At 35.6% G+C, this 15,453-nt stretch overlaps 1 protein-coding gene and 2 long non-coding RNA genes across 4 annotated transcripts in view; 1 reads left to right on the top strand and 2 right to left on the bottom strand.

The window, feature by feature from the left end:
• The window catches only part of LOC125934464 (uncharacterized), a 168,451-nt gene extending 164,760 nt beyond the window's left edge, over nt 1-3,691 (top strand). For both annotated transcript variants that reach the window (XR_007461413.1, XR_007461412.1), the window contains one exon: nt 1,406-3,691. This is a non-coding gene — a long non-coding RNA (uncharacterized LOC125934464). The remainder of the gene's footprint in view (nt 1-1,405) is intronic.
• LOC125934465 (uncharacterized) overlaps nt 1-15,453 on the bottom strand; it is a 362,030-nt gene that overhangs the window by 212,675 nt on the left and 133,902 nt on the right. The gene's annotated exons all lie outside the window — the stretch shown is intronic.
• Nucleotides 1-15,453, bottom strand: part of GABRB2 (gamma-aminobutyric acid type A receptor subunit beta2) — a 241,516-nt gene that overhangs the window by 161,123 nt on the left and 64,940 nt on the right. Inside the window, exon 4 of the mRNA XM_049647833.1 lies at nt 3,726-3,946. Coding sequence (XP_049503790.1) covers nt 3,726-3,946 — 221 coding nt within the window. The remainder of the gene's footprint in view (nt 1-3,725; nt 3,947-15,453) is intronic.

Genomic DNA, 15,453 nt, shown 5'->3' with positions numbered 1-15,453 from the left:
TACTAGTATCATCTAATTTACCCCCTCTGTTTTATATATGAGGAAATTAAAACCTGGATAAGGCACTCAAGGTTCAAAGAGAAGTTTATTATAAAAGCCCAAACTAAAACCTAAGTTTCATTATCGTTACACTTTGTTAAGGAAGTTGGTTGCATTGCCCACTTATATCCATTTATGTATGTGGTTCCTCAAAGCCACTGTATCTTAATGCAAGCCTGCTGAGTAGCTAGTGCGCTATCCTCAAAGCTCCTGATCTCCAAACATAACGTATCAGTATGAGTGCACTCAGAGTTCCTGCTGTGTACAATCAGATGCAAAGGGCCACTCATGCAGAAGGACAACTGATTTCATAAGGAGGTCATCAAGGTTTTAACTGAAGAGTTTTGACCACTCCTTCCTGGGTTATGGCTTAACCTGGTTGTCTATGGTCAAGGATCCCACCCTCTGAGTCACATAACCTTTGAGATGTGCTGATCTCATTTTCAGACAGAGCTCCTGAAAGTAAATAACATATATAGATGATTCCCTACCTCCAAGAGATCAAAATAGCATTTCTTGGCTACAGACTTTTAAATCTTAAATGATATTTCCTGGATATTAGAACCAGATATTCCTAGGTCTCTGACACATAACATTTTTCCTTTTCCAAATTTTATCATAAAAATTTTCAAACCTACAGAAAAATTGAAAGACCAGCACAATGAAATCCTATATACCAATGATAAAATTAAACAAGCATTAATATTTTGCATACTACTTTCTCCTTTCTATGTTTTAATGCTTGAACATTTCACTAAAGAAAATCCTACAAAAAGAAATTTACTCAGATCTTCTGAATGTTCTCTCTACCTTCCTTGTCCCTGCCAATGTGTATGGATCTCAATGGGAGGGGAGTTTTAGGGTAAATAGGAAAAGTGACTATGTAGAGTGGAATCAACCCTACCATGGTAATTTTAATTGAATTCCTTTTACTTATATATTGCAAATGAACCTCCTGGAGTTGAAAAGGGAGTATGTGGTCTGCATTAAGCTTCTTGCCATGAAATAAATCATTCTATTATTTATCGGTAAAAAGTGGACTAGGATACTTGTAAATTTCTTGAAAAACTTGTTATCCATTTCAAAATCAGAATTAACAATACAACTGCTGGAACAATTACAATTCATGTGCCTTCTCTGTCTAGTAGTGTTAATTTCACGCATGTCAGCCGTGTTCGACACCCCTTGTTAGAAGAGGGGTTAAGAGAATGATGATTTTCTATTGTTGTGAGTTTGAGTTACAGCAATGTCATATAGTTGGTCTCAATGATAAGACTGAGCAGTCATCAATGTTTTTGTCTGAGTGTATAATGATATAAAGAAGCCTTATTTATCATCTATATTGGTGCTCTCTTTTCCTTCTCAGTTCCAAAGACATCTTGATTATTGATTTTCCCATCCATTCAACTTTGCATGTGAATTCAGAATTGACAACCTTTAATGAGCATATTTATGGTGTAGGCACTTTGTCAGTGTTGGATATACAAAGGAGAATACAACTTGTTCTCTGCTTTCAAGGTAGGTGTTGCAAGGAAATGGGAAGAGCTCAGGGTAATTTCTGCATGATTGCTGTGCAAATTAAGTGATTTGCTGGGCAAATGCCTCCAGCACTAGGTCTAGTGCTTTGCCAGAACTTGACACTTGCCAGTCCTCCCCCTCATTTACTGCCGAGTGGATAACATTATTTCTATGGCTCCTTGTTCCTTCTTCAGGATTCTGACCACACTCTATGCTTAACTCTTAAAAAGTGGGAACTGAAACCTCTTTTCATCCCCCATCTCCCCCACAGCCTGCATGGTCACCCTCTCATCAAAGTCTTTGTGACACCTAATTTTTTTTAAGTTTATTTATTTATTTTGACAGAGAGCGAGAGAGAGGGAGAGAGAGAATCCCAAGCAGGCTCCACACTGGCAGCAAGAGCTCCAGGGGGGACTCAAACCCACAAACCATGAGATCATGACCTGACCCAAAACCAAGAGTTGGACACTTAGCCAACTGAACCACCCAAGCACCCCACACCAAATGTTTTATTGTTCATTCCAAGTGGTAAATTTAGCAAAATATAACTGTTAACACAGTTCTTTCCATTAGCATTTTCAAAGCCCACCACCTTGGTGGAATCTTTGCAGACACTGCCAGTCAATTTATCTCTTTGGCATTTCTCTATTTTCTAAGACACGCATGTGAACACTGCCTATATCCAGTCCATCTTCTTACCTCTAATGGCTGACACAGAGCACAATCATGCTACCTCTGTTCCTCACTCTTACCCACTCTCCCTTGGTAGCCAAATGCTACTTTCTCTAAAAAATATGATCAACAAAGAAGCTGGTTCATAAGCACCTAAACAGGGGCACCTGGGTGGCTCAGTCGGTTGAGCATCCGACTTCGGCTCAAGTCATGATCTCGCGGTGAGCTCGAGCCCTGCATTGGGCTCTGTGCTGACAGCTCAGAGCCTGGAGCCTGCTTCTGATTCTGTGTCTCCCTCTCTCTCTACCCCTCCCCCGCTCATGCGCGCGCGCTCTCTCTCTCTCTCTCTCTCTCTCTCTCTCTCAAAAATAAACATAAGCACCTAAACAATGTGACTGTCAGAATATACCAGATAATGAAAACAAGACATAATAGATAAGAAAAATGTGGGAGTGAGAAGTATCCCCACGTAGTGATTAAGAGCTGTGACTCAGAACTTGGATCTGAGTTCAAATCTCATCTTCATAGCTTACTTTCTTTGTGATTTTAGGCAAGTTGTATCAGCCTCAGTTTCCTCATTTGAAAATAAAAATTATAACAGTTTCTAACTCATGAAATTGTTGTACAGATTAACTATAACAATGCATGGAAACCATTGATGATTTAACTCAATATCTGACCACTAACCCCTAATAAATGAATAAAACCATTGTTGCTACCATCATAATTATGATAGGGTAACCACACATTTATGTAATAAGAAGTCAGAGAAAATGTAACATTTCAGAATTAAGAGCTTCTTCCCAATAATGCAAAGAAACCCTTTATATTGTTATAATGTAATTTTTCAGGGTAAGATAGATATCTTTTTTTTCCCTTTTCTTTCAGGAAACCATCTATTGCTTTTAATACAAAAATAAACTTTAAAAGAAGAAACTTTTATTTTGCAATCCATCCTCACCTTAAGAGCAGAGCACCACAACTGTTTACTGACATGAAAGTTCATTATTAGTAAACATCAGATAACAACTTTATTTATCCTCAAGCCTGATTACTCCTTGGAGGGAGAAAGGGCACAAAAAGCCTTCCTGTCACCAGAGAACCAGACCCAATTCACACAGTTTAGGAGAAATTTATGAAACAGAAATCTGCCATGCTCAAACAAGTATTCAGCATTCATAATTTGTTTCCATTCTAATTAAGCACTATAGCCCAGCTATTTTGATAGTTTATCCTTACTCCTTAAAGAAAGCAGCTTTAGGATCAGCAGCTGATGTTAGAAGATAATTCAGAAAAAATTATTTTTAGCTAGGACTAAGTCCCTTTGTATACATGCTCCCCTAAACTCTCAGATGTCTACTGGATAGGAGATTTAACTGCTTATCACAGAACCGAAGGAGTAATAAGGAAAACATCACAATATTTATTCCCCTCCAATAAAAATCAGTAACGATTTCATTCAGAAAAAGTTCAATTTTGAAATGGACACTACAGACCTGAGGCCATAAAGAACGGTCCCATCTGGATGCAGGCGGATCATGCGGTTCTTGACAGTCACTCCATGCACAAATGACTTCTTATCATTCAGAAAGTAGGTATCGGGCACCCAGAGCTGGTCTGCCACTCTATTGTCCAGAGTCAAGTTTAAAGGTATTACATTATAGGACAGTCTCTTATCTCTCCAGGCTTGCTGAAAGTACATTGTCAAGGTATAATCCTGTGAATGTGAGAAGAAAATGGTTATTTTGTACCCAAATGGACTTGGGAGTTAGGCAAACACTTTAGTATTCATAAGAAAAGAAAATATATACAGCCAAACCCCAGAAACATATACTATTAATATATAGGCAAATATTAATTTATTAAACCCATTCTTACTGAAACTTGCTATGTATCAGGCACTGTAGCAGGCACTGTAAATACAGAAGTGAAGAGAGCATATCTTGGCAAAATTTATTATTATATTTTACCCAGGAAGAAAGATGGTAAGGAATAATTATTTAGTTTGTCAATGAGAATCCTAACCCATTTAATCAGGGTGAATTTCCCAGGAGAGGCGACGTTTACACTGAGACTTGTGTAGCTTCTCAGTAATCTAAACAATATTAACTCAGTATTTCAAGAGGATTTTAATCACAGGATACTAAATTATCAGGCCAGGCTCTTAGCTTTTGAGAAACAATGGGTTGCTATAAAGTGAGCACTGGTCTTGGAGTCTCAGCTCCTGTATTTCTCAATTGTTTCTAGCATGTAAATTTACACAACTTCTTTTTTGCTTAAGTTCCCTTAACTATAAATGGGGCTTTCAACACATACCTGATCTACACAGATTATGCAACTAAATGTATAACTCAAATGCAATTTGTAAACTACAAATAGCTATATATTATGAATAAAGCATTTACTATATGTTGTGCATGTTTTATCCATTAGATGCCTATGGGCACTATGTAATTGCTCTCTCACCCTCATTTGAATGATTTAATGAAAGACCAAATATTCATTGGAAAAGATAATTACCAATTTATTTTAAAATCATTTCACAGTGCCCTACTTGAGGGCTTTTGAAAAAAAAAAAAAAACGGAATCATGTATTAATCATTTCAGCAAACTGAAAACTAGCACAGTCCTAGGGCACAAATGGTGAATGAATGAACAAACGATTGAATGAATGAATATCCAATAAGGTACACCTATTGGATTTCTGCACGTTTGCATACTTTTATGGATGAGATACAAAATAAAATCTCTGTGAAGTCCCTGAATTCTTCCAATCCTCATTGATATTTATACATCCTAATTTGGTTATATAATTTAGAAATACAGCTTGTAAGATATTATCTGCTAAAAACACTGAAAAGTTTTAATGGGAAAAGTATAATCCTTCTGCAAAAAAATTAAACATCTTTCCTTGTTTCACAAATATACAAATTTTGATCTTATTCAGAAGTCAATATAGGGCTAACTTCTGAATGAGAAGTGTAGAACCAACTTTCTATTCTAACAAAAAAAAACATTAATATCCTCAAGTTATCTCAAATAATTGTAGATGAAATTTCCTTTAGTGGATCACTTTAGTCAGTGATCTGAACTGCTCTGAAGCACTCTGCTTTTGTAAAAAAAATAGAATGAGGATCTCTAAAATAGCTTCTTGATTTATAGTAAAAGCAACCTTGTAGACTTATGAATTACATAACTAGAAAATATGAAAAGGAATAGATACACTTTTTGCATGACTCTGTGTTATAGCCTAAAAAATAGGAAATAAAATAGGCAATTTATATGGTGCTTAAGAGGTCACATTTTGTGATTTCCAATTCTTGGAGATAAAATTGAGTATTTTATAATTATCTCTATTAGAAGATAAAGCTATTTATGCTTCTTTCATAATAAACCTCATTGAGATTTAGGGGAGATAATGCTGTCTGGAAAGTGCTCAGTCAGCTGAGATGCATTTGGACACAGAAACTGTATTCTCTTTTGGGCTAAATAAATGGTACTACTGTGAAATCCAGTGTCATGTGCTAATTCCTGTTATTTGTCAGCAAGGCAAAGCCTGCTAAGAAATGCACCAGACGGACCCTAATAACTCTGCTAATTGTCACACCAATTTTCATTTCATTTATTTTTAAATGACACACCATAGCACTGTCAAGAATAGAAGAAACCCCTGAATCTAAATAAATATTATTGGACTTGCTGTGCTCCACCCTCTCTCCTAAACCTTTATCTACCCAAGATAAATCCTTTGAATTTTCACATAAAAAGTGTATCCTTTACATTTAACAACCCTATGTTTTGAAAATTGTCTCACAATTGGTTTATTCAAACCAAAAAATAATTAAAATTTTTTTACATTTATTTACTTTTGAAAGACAGAGAGAGACAGAGCACAAGTGGGGGAGGGGCAGAGAGAGAAGGAGACACAGAATCCGAAGCAGGCTCCAGGCTCTGAGTTGTCAGAACAAAGCCCAACACGGGGCTCAAACCCAAAAACGGTAGATCATGACTTGAGCCAAAGTCGGACACTTAACCGACTGAGCCACCCAGGCACCCCTGGAACTGAAAAAATTAAAACACACACACACACACACACACACACACACACAAACAAACCACTTCTGGATGTTCCTCAATCCATTCCATCACCATGCAAGAAGGATTTAGATAACCACAACTAAAACCAACTGACTTTGAATGCTGAACAACATACAGAAAGCCCATGACAGGCTCTCTCTCCCACTAATCACAACTAAATATAATGGAAAGAATAAAGATAAATAAACAAAACTACCAAAGTACCATGCAAAGTAAGAAGAGTATGCAGATTGCGGAGGGAATCAAAATGTGAAGACCATTCCAATGGTGAGTTTGTTGTTTATTTTTTCCTCCCTTTTATCTCATTAAACACACACACACACACAGCCCAAAACGCAAATAAATGGAGAGATATACCATGTTCCTAGATTTGAAAAGTACTGTTAAGATGTCAATCCCACCAAATTGATTATAGATAAAATTCAATCCCAACCAATATATGCACAGGATTTTTATAGCTATGCACAAGCTGATTCTAAAATTTATACAGGGAGCAAAGAAATGACAATAGATGAAACAATTTTGAAAGAAAAGAACAAACTTGGAGAACTTACTATCTGATTTTAAGACTTACTATTAAGCAAACTAAGGGTGGTACTATGGTATTGATAGAAACACAGATTATGAAATAGAAGAATCTAAAAATAAACCCACACAAATATGCTTAATAATTTCTCACAAGGATGCAAAGGCAATACATTGGAGAAAGCATACTATTTTTAACAAATAGTATGGATTAACAGGAACATCCATATGTAATAAATAAATAAATAAATAAATAAATAAATAAAGTCACCCATACTTTACACCTTCCATAAAAATTAACTCAAAATGGGTCACAGACTTAAATGTAAAATGTAAAACTATAAAACTAGGAGAAGAAAACATAAGAGAAATTCTCTGTGACTTTGAGTTAGGCAAAGACATTGATACAAACCTACAAGCACAAGCAATAAAACAAAATACTGATAATGGGACCTCAACAAAATTTAAACTTATGTTCCACGAAAAACACTATTAAGAGAGTAAAAAGACAAACCACAGATTGGGAGAAGATATTTGCAAATCACATATCTGATAATGGACAGGTATCCAGAATATAAAAATGTATAATGAATTCTCAAAACTCAACAAACAACCCCATAAAAATAGGCAAATAATATGAACACTTAGCCAATGTAGATGGACAAATGATAAATAAGCACCTGAAGTGACACAAAACATCATTAGTCATCATGGGAAATCAAATTAAAAACTAAAATGAGATCCCACTACATAACCATTAGAAAAGCTAAAATAAAAACATCAAAAACAAAAAAACAACAACTGCCAATTCCAAATGCTGATAAGGATGCAGAGCAACTGAAAATCCTACTTACTGCAGATGGGGATACAAATTTTCAGCCATTTAGACAACAGTTGGACCATTTCTTATAAAGTTAACATACATTTCACAAGTGACCTGGTAATCTTACTCCTGTGTGCAAATAGTTACAGCAGTTCTATATTAATTGTCAAAACTGAAAGCCATCTGGATGAATGCTCTTCAACAGATGAAGAGATAAACACAAACTGGTACATCCATGAAACAGAATACTAGTCAGCAATAAGAAAGAACAAACTTTCTGTATATGCAACATCATCCATGTTTTTCAAATACAAAATGTTAAGTAAAAATGCCAGATTCAAAAGGATACATATTACATGATGCCATTTATACAACATTCCATAAAACGTAAAACTATAGGGGCAAAGAATAGATTAGTAGTTCCCTGGGATTCAAAATGGGGGAGAGGTTGACTACAAAAGGCCAGCATGAAGGAATGATTTGGGGTAATAGAACTGCCCTGCATCCTGATTGCAGTGATGGTTACATGATTAGGCATCTGTCAAAACTCACAGAAGAGGGGCGCCTGGGTGGCGCAGTCGGTTAAGCGTCCGACTTCAGCCAGGTCACGATCTCGCTGTCCGTGAGTTCGAGCCCCGCGTCAGGCTCTGGGCTGATGGCTCGGAGCCTGGAGCCTGTTTCCGATTCTGTGTCTCCCTCTCTCTCTGCCCCTCCCCCGTTCATGCTCTGTCTCTCTCTGTCCCAAAAACAAATAAAAAACGTTGAAAAAAAATTAAAAAAAAAAAAAAACTCACAGAAGATTATTAGGCTGAACTCTATAATCACTGTGTGCCTTTTTTTTTTCCTTTTTTTTTTTTTTTGGCACGCTTTCCAAATTTCTATTCTCTTCATTCTCAACCTGAATTGATGTACTTAGTCCATTGACAATGCTTAAATATTAATAAGACAAACCAAAAGAAGTAAATAACAACATAAGCCATTTCAGGTGTTTTATTATTAAATAATGAGAACTATCTGCTTAAGGATCATTCTGTCTACCTACTCCTTTCACAAACCGTTGGCATTTTTCTGGATCCTGCTCCCAGCTACAGACTTTCACTCTGGATATATGGTGCAGGGTCTTATCCTTATGCAAGTCTCAAGCCTGTAAAATGCACTATGTGTTCTGTATTCACATATGGACCTGAATTGCTATTCAACCACAAACTTCAGCATTCTCTCTACCCTCATTTATCTCTATGGTTTTCCATATGCTTTTTTTTTCTTCTCTGGAGACCTCACCCTTTCTAATCAATGGACCTTTCCCTCTCCTCTTTCAGAGCATGGCCATGTATGTGAGAAAAGTTATAAATGTAATTACATCATTTTCCATACCTTTATGTTCCTTCCCTTATTTTTCTGTTTGGGGAAAAGATGGTAGGGTAAGGGGTTGGTTTCACATGTGTTTAGTCTGTTATCTGAGGACATAAGGACACCTCATAGTTTATTTTTCAATGACCAGAGTTTAAGGCTTATTTTCATCAGTGATTATGGGTTATTCAGTTTCCTTTACTTATTGTAATGAAATTCTCTAAGCTTTCACAATAACTGCTAATGTGCTAAAATCTTGAACTTTGTTAATTTATCTTACTTCTTGAGATCTTCTAGATAATAGTTTTGCCTCCAAAATTAAATGTTTTCAGAAAAATCTCCCTCTGTCTCTACTTAGGCTTTTATATTTTAAAAGAAAATACAACTTTTAGCTTTATCTTAATTACTTCTTGCTGAAATAAACAATTGTGTTTAATATGCTATCATCTATTATTTTCCTTTAATGTAATATGCTAGGTCAAAATTGAGATTTTGGACTAATAATCTGAGCTTCTGGCTCTTATAAGATAGAACCAGTATTTTTAAGGCTGTAAAATATGTGATTTAGAAACAGTTAATGTAAGTTTAATTTAATTTAAATATAATGCAAGTTTCATGTCAATAAAACTCCATGATAATTTGTTCAACATAGCATATTTATCACTTTTATTATCATTAGGGGCATAGTCTTTTAATATGGGGCATGTTTAGAGAAGTGTTTCATTGTTTCTGTTTGGAATTTCCACTTTAAAAAAATATGACACAACAGGTTGATTCAATGGATAGGATGCCAAATTATTCCCCTAATTAAAAACTTCTGTTTTTACCCCTTCATGAAAGAAAACACATTATATCTGACATAGAAATTATCACCTAAATAAATACCGTAGGAAGACACTGTATGTAAGTACATAGTAAGTGCATTCTCAACATGTTAAGCTGGTCACCTCCTTGACAGCAAAGAATGTTCCTCATTCCTGTATATATTGCCAATATTGTGCATACTTTATGGTAAATGATAGAACTACCATTGCTTGTACAGATTTCCTTATGAACACTTGGGGATATGTAGAGAGGTCTAAACTGTGCATACCCTTTGCTCTGATATTTACATTCCTAGAAATATTTGCAGTAAATAATTAAGCAGTATGTTTTGACACCTTTACATATACAAACATTACAAGTCTCTTACTTTTGTGTCTCCAATTCTAACAGTCTAGATTAAATCACCATGATTTGTGAGTGACTGTAATGCCATTGTTAATATCTCCTTGCTTATAAACCTTGTCTTCACAGGGTAGTAGAAACATAACACAGTTCATGTCTCCCTTGGTTAATATCATCCAGATGCTTTTCACTGCACTTAGAATTAAACCCAAACTTACTACCATGGCCTTTAAGGTACTACATAACCTGGACTCTGCATGCCTCTCTAATCTTGCCTCCTGCAACCTCTTTTCTTCTGTTACCTCAACTCACTAAGTCCATTAGCTAAGATTTTTCTCTGTTTTACAAATATCCCAAGCTCCTTCAGCCTTACAAACTCTTAACAATTGACTAACTGGAGAACCTATGTACCTGAGTGTAGTTGGCTCTTCCTTGAGACTCAGAGTTCAACTCAAAGATCAAACCTACTCAGGAGGCCCTTCCCTGACCATCTTACTCTCAGCCCCAACAGTCCTATCTCATCCCCCATTTTTCTTATGTTTATAACACCGACCATCTTTTTCAACTAGTCATGTTTATTTATTGGCTTACTTTCTTTTTCATCTCTCCCAATAGAAGGTACATTCCATGAAACTATGAATTTTTCTTGAACTTGTTTATCACTATGTTCTCATGTCTAAAAGAGAGTTTAGCACAGAGTAATAATATACTATCTATTGAAAGCTGTGAAAGACTGAATGAAAGACAATGCACATTTATCTCCCCAAACGCTTACTGCTGCATTAACTACACACACACACACACACACACACACACACACACAGAGACCATCAGCACAAAACTATAAATACAATATAGTACAAATATATGATGGAATATATGCTGGGATTAAAATTACATTGTAAAAATATTTATTGACATGAATAGATGTTCTCAACATATTATTATAAGTTATTGTTTTTTAATTTTTTTAAATGTTTTATTATTTATTTTTGAGGGAGAGAGAAAGACAGTGCGAGCTGGGGAGGGGCAGAGAAGAGAGGGAGACACAAAATCCAAAGCAGGCTGCAGGCTCTGAGCTGTCAGCACAGAGCCCGATGCAGGGCTTGAACTTACAGCTGTAAGATCATGACCTGAGCCGATGAACCACCCAGGTGCCTCATATATTATTGTTTTTTAAATAATACTGCCAAACAATATGAATATGATCACATTTTGAAATATATAAATATATATTGGAAAAAGATGTCTAAGAATATAAATATTAACAGTGGTATTTCTGTATGCTAAGTTGCCAAGAGATTTTTAATTCCTTTGGTAATCTATATTATTTCATTTTATAAATATAAATTACTTCTCAACAAAAACTATATAAACTAATAATTCTTCATTGAATTATATTATAAAAAGATACTCTAATATTAAAAAAAATATGTCTTTACTCTTTGCATGTTAGAGCTCAGCATAAAGGAAAAGGAAATGCATTCAGTGTCATAAATGAAAAATCCTCAGCCTTTTGGCTTGTTATTAACAAAACACAAATTTCCTTTGTATTGATCAAGGGATTTTAACTAGAATCACACAACAAGACCGTTAGTGATAAACTGTTTTTCCACACCAGGGAAATTCACATGTAACTACCATTGAGAGATGAAAATCCATCCTTAATTTTCCTCCTAAATACTAAAAAAGGAGATCCTAGATTCTTCCCCTGACGCTAATATCAGTCTTATTTATACTGTTAGGAAATTTCTTTTTTTCTAATGTAAAGATTTCAGATCTGTTTCTTGTATCATACTCAGAGGATGTGAACACACACAGCACCTTTTTACACTGCAATGGAAGTTTGAATTAATGGATTCTTTCAAAAAGCTTTCCACAAGACTCCATTGCTTGTAAGTTCCAATGTCATATGCTCCTTAAGGTCTGCTCTACTCACTTCACCTCTCTGCATCTCTGTTTGCTCATCCAAAGTGAATGAACTGAAATTAAGAGCATCAGAGATTTCAGAGTTTGAGCTGCAGATGTTCTAGGATTCTGTCACTCCATTAATGTTCAACTAATCACTCTCCTGAACTTCTTGTTTGAACTAAAGAATTTTTACCTCCCCAACACATCTTTACATTCCATTTTGCTTATTTTTTTCCCATGCCCTTCCTTGTCTGCCTTCCCAAATTCAACCCGTTCTCTCAGCATTTATGAGGACTCTCCCTCTTCTCCCTCTGCCACCGTCCATGTTCATCCTCTGAACCCTTTGATGTAGTGGTCTGTAGAACCCTAAGCATTATTGGATTGAACTGTTCCCTTTTGTAATGTCATTTAGAGCAGGGAAGTAACCTCTCCAATGAAACTGTACTGTGTTCTCCGAAGTCAAAAACCATGCTGTTATTTCTTTACAAAGTGACCTGAGCATCTTGTCTTTAACATCATTGGCCCCTTACGAATATTCACAGACACACTGAAGCTTGTTCTCACTTCTTTACTAGTCCTTATGGGTTTCCAGTTTTGATTCTTTAACCCCCTTATTAATCATTACTCCTGAATCCCCCAAGGAATTTGTTCTCCCCACCCAATGGCATTTGAGAGTGAGTTTTCATTCTATCCTTTCCCACATGTCTCCGAAACCCTCAGAGCTACTGGTGTGCTTTCAGTTTTTCAGAGCTTCTAGAATTCTACTAGCAAAGTCCCCAGGGCTGAGAATGAGGATTTCTGAAGGACACAATTATCTATCCAAAGCAGAAAGAACTCAGAGAGAAATATAAATATTCCCACAAAGCCCTTTCCACATTCTTAGCTCTTTAAAATGCTCTCTGTCTTCCACATCTGAGCCCACAAATTGCTGATCCAATTATAGGTCATGGCAATATTTCCACATTCACAACCTCCTAAACTAGAATGTAATGAAGTAAAACTCAGCCCCCACTTAATAGAAGCCATCACACCAGATGTTCAATTGCAGCATTTCAGAAGAAACACATGGCTGCAGCTCTGACTAATTGCTAGAGACACATTCAGGACATGAGAGCTGTACCTAAGATCACCCATAAGGGAAATCTAAGTTGAGAAGTGACTGATTTATTTTCTTGTATGTGAAACTAAAGTGCACATGGTCAAGACAATGAACTTTTCCACTATTTTGCTTAGCTCACTTTGCATTTTACTACACACCAACCTTCTCAGTAATAATGGGACTAATTCCAAGGATGGTTAAAAATTGAGCCAGTGTAATTCATTATCTCTGTCCCTATTTTAATATATAATGCACCCTTGGTAGGGAACTCGGTTCACTCTGAGATAATCAACATCAAAATTACACTTTGTATATGATTTGTTCCCTTATCATTTTGTGCTTTTTTCCTTACTCTAAGTTTATATCAAATTGCTTTAGAGTATTTTGCCATCTACTTAGTCTTTCTCCAACTCTAATACCTAACACTGGCCCTAAGCTAACACTTTTTACATGCATTATCTCATTAATCATCACAACAGCCCTATGGGGTATATACTGGATAGATTTACCATTTACTAGCTGCGGTGAGATTTTGGCCATGCTACCTAACCTCCCTGAGACATCATGCTCCATAAAACAAAGCAAATCATAGTCCCTATTAGAAAGGAAGTTCACCCAAGGAAAGTGATTAGCAGAATGCCTGCCTCAGATTAAGTGTTCTATAAACATTTGCTGTTAACAATTATCATTATTTTCATTATCTCCATTTTCTAGGTGACGCATCTGAAACATGGAGATGTGAGTCACTTTTCTGATGTCACTCAGTCAATAATTTTCTAAGTCATGATTTGGCTAGGGAAACATCTGACCATGTAGACCATGTGTTTAGTACTATATTGACCTGCCTGTAGAACACTGACCTTGTTGTCAGTTTTGAGCTTGAGTCATCATTTCCCAACATTGCTTCTATTTTCCTCCACCCCCTCCAAAAAGTGATGGAGGAAATTGTCTATTTATTTAACTATCTATCTACCTACCTACAAAGCCACATACAACAACAAAGAAACTAGAACAATCATGAGCATACATAAAATATTCCCTGAGAATTCTCTGGGATTTGAATACTAAAGTTGTGTATATAGGCACATATTCCTGAACAGTGACTCAATTTTATACAAGAGATGACTGCATTAACTCACTTTGATCCTGCAGAATGATTAAAATACCTGTTTTTGGCAGGATGCATACCTTAATACTGAGAAACCCACAGTATTCAGAGAGACTATATAGTACTATCTGTAGTAATGCATTTATTCAGAAATAATTCAATTGGAAAATAGTTTTAGCAAACTAAAACTTGCTTTGGAGTCATACAATTTCAGGAAGTTTTTTTGCAGTGGCATGATGGCAATGATGACCTAACAGATCCTGAAGAGCCAAAACAATCTTTAAAAATTAATGCAAAGTAGATGATCTCACACCTCCTAATTTCAAAATTTATTACAAAGCTACTCTAATCTAAAAAATGTTCTACTGGTATAAAAATAGACATATAAGCCAATAGAATAGAATGGAAAGTCCAGAAAAAAACCCTTGTGTGTATGAAAAATTGTCTTCAACAGAGTGCCAAGACTACTCAAGATAGCAGTCTCTTTAACAAATGATGTTGGAAAAAGTGGATCTCAACATGCAAAAGAATGAAGTTGGACCCTTACCTTACACCCACATATAAAAATCATTCAAAATAGATTAAAGACCTAAATGTAAGATCTAAAACTATAAAACTACTAGAAGAAAACACAGAGAAAAAGCATCATGAGATGGATTTGTCAATGATTTCTTGGACATAACACCAAAAGCACTGGCAACAAAAGTGAAAATACACAAATGGGACTACAGGAATTTAAAAGTCATCTGTGGTCAAATGATACAACCAAAAGAATGAAAAGATAACCTATGGAATGGGAGAAAATTTTTGCAAATCATCTGACAAGAGGTTGATATCCTGAATGTATAAAGAATTCCTACGACTCAAACATAAGTAATAATGAAAATAATAATCTGGCTAAAACATGGGCAAAGGTCTTGAAAAGGCATGTTTCCAAAATCAACACTCAAATGACCAATAAACATATGAAAAGATGCTAAATATTACTTATAATTAGAGAATATAAATCAAAACCACAGTGAGACATCACTTCACATCTATTAGGATGGCAGAAAGAAAGAAAGAAAGAGAAAGAAAGGAAGGAAGGAAGAAAAAGAAAGAAAGAAAGAAAGAAAGAAAGAAAGAAAGAAAGAAAGAAAGAAA

This window comes from Panthera uncia (genome assembly GCF_023721935.1).
Source record: "Panthera uncia isolate 11264 chromosome A1 unlocalized genomic scaffold, Puncia_PCG_1.0 HiC_scaffold_17, whole genome shotgun sequence".
NCBI lineage: Eukaryota > Metazoa > Chordata > Mammalia > Carnivora > Felidae > Panthera > Panthera uncia.
Note: the sequence above shows the minus strand (reverse complement) of the source record. Positions and strands in the feature narration are given on the sequence as shown.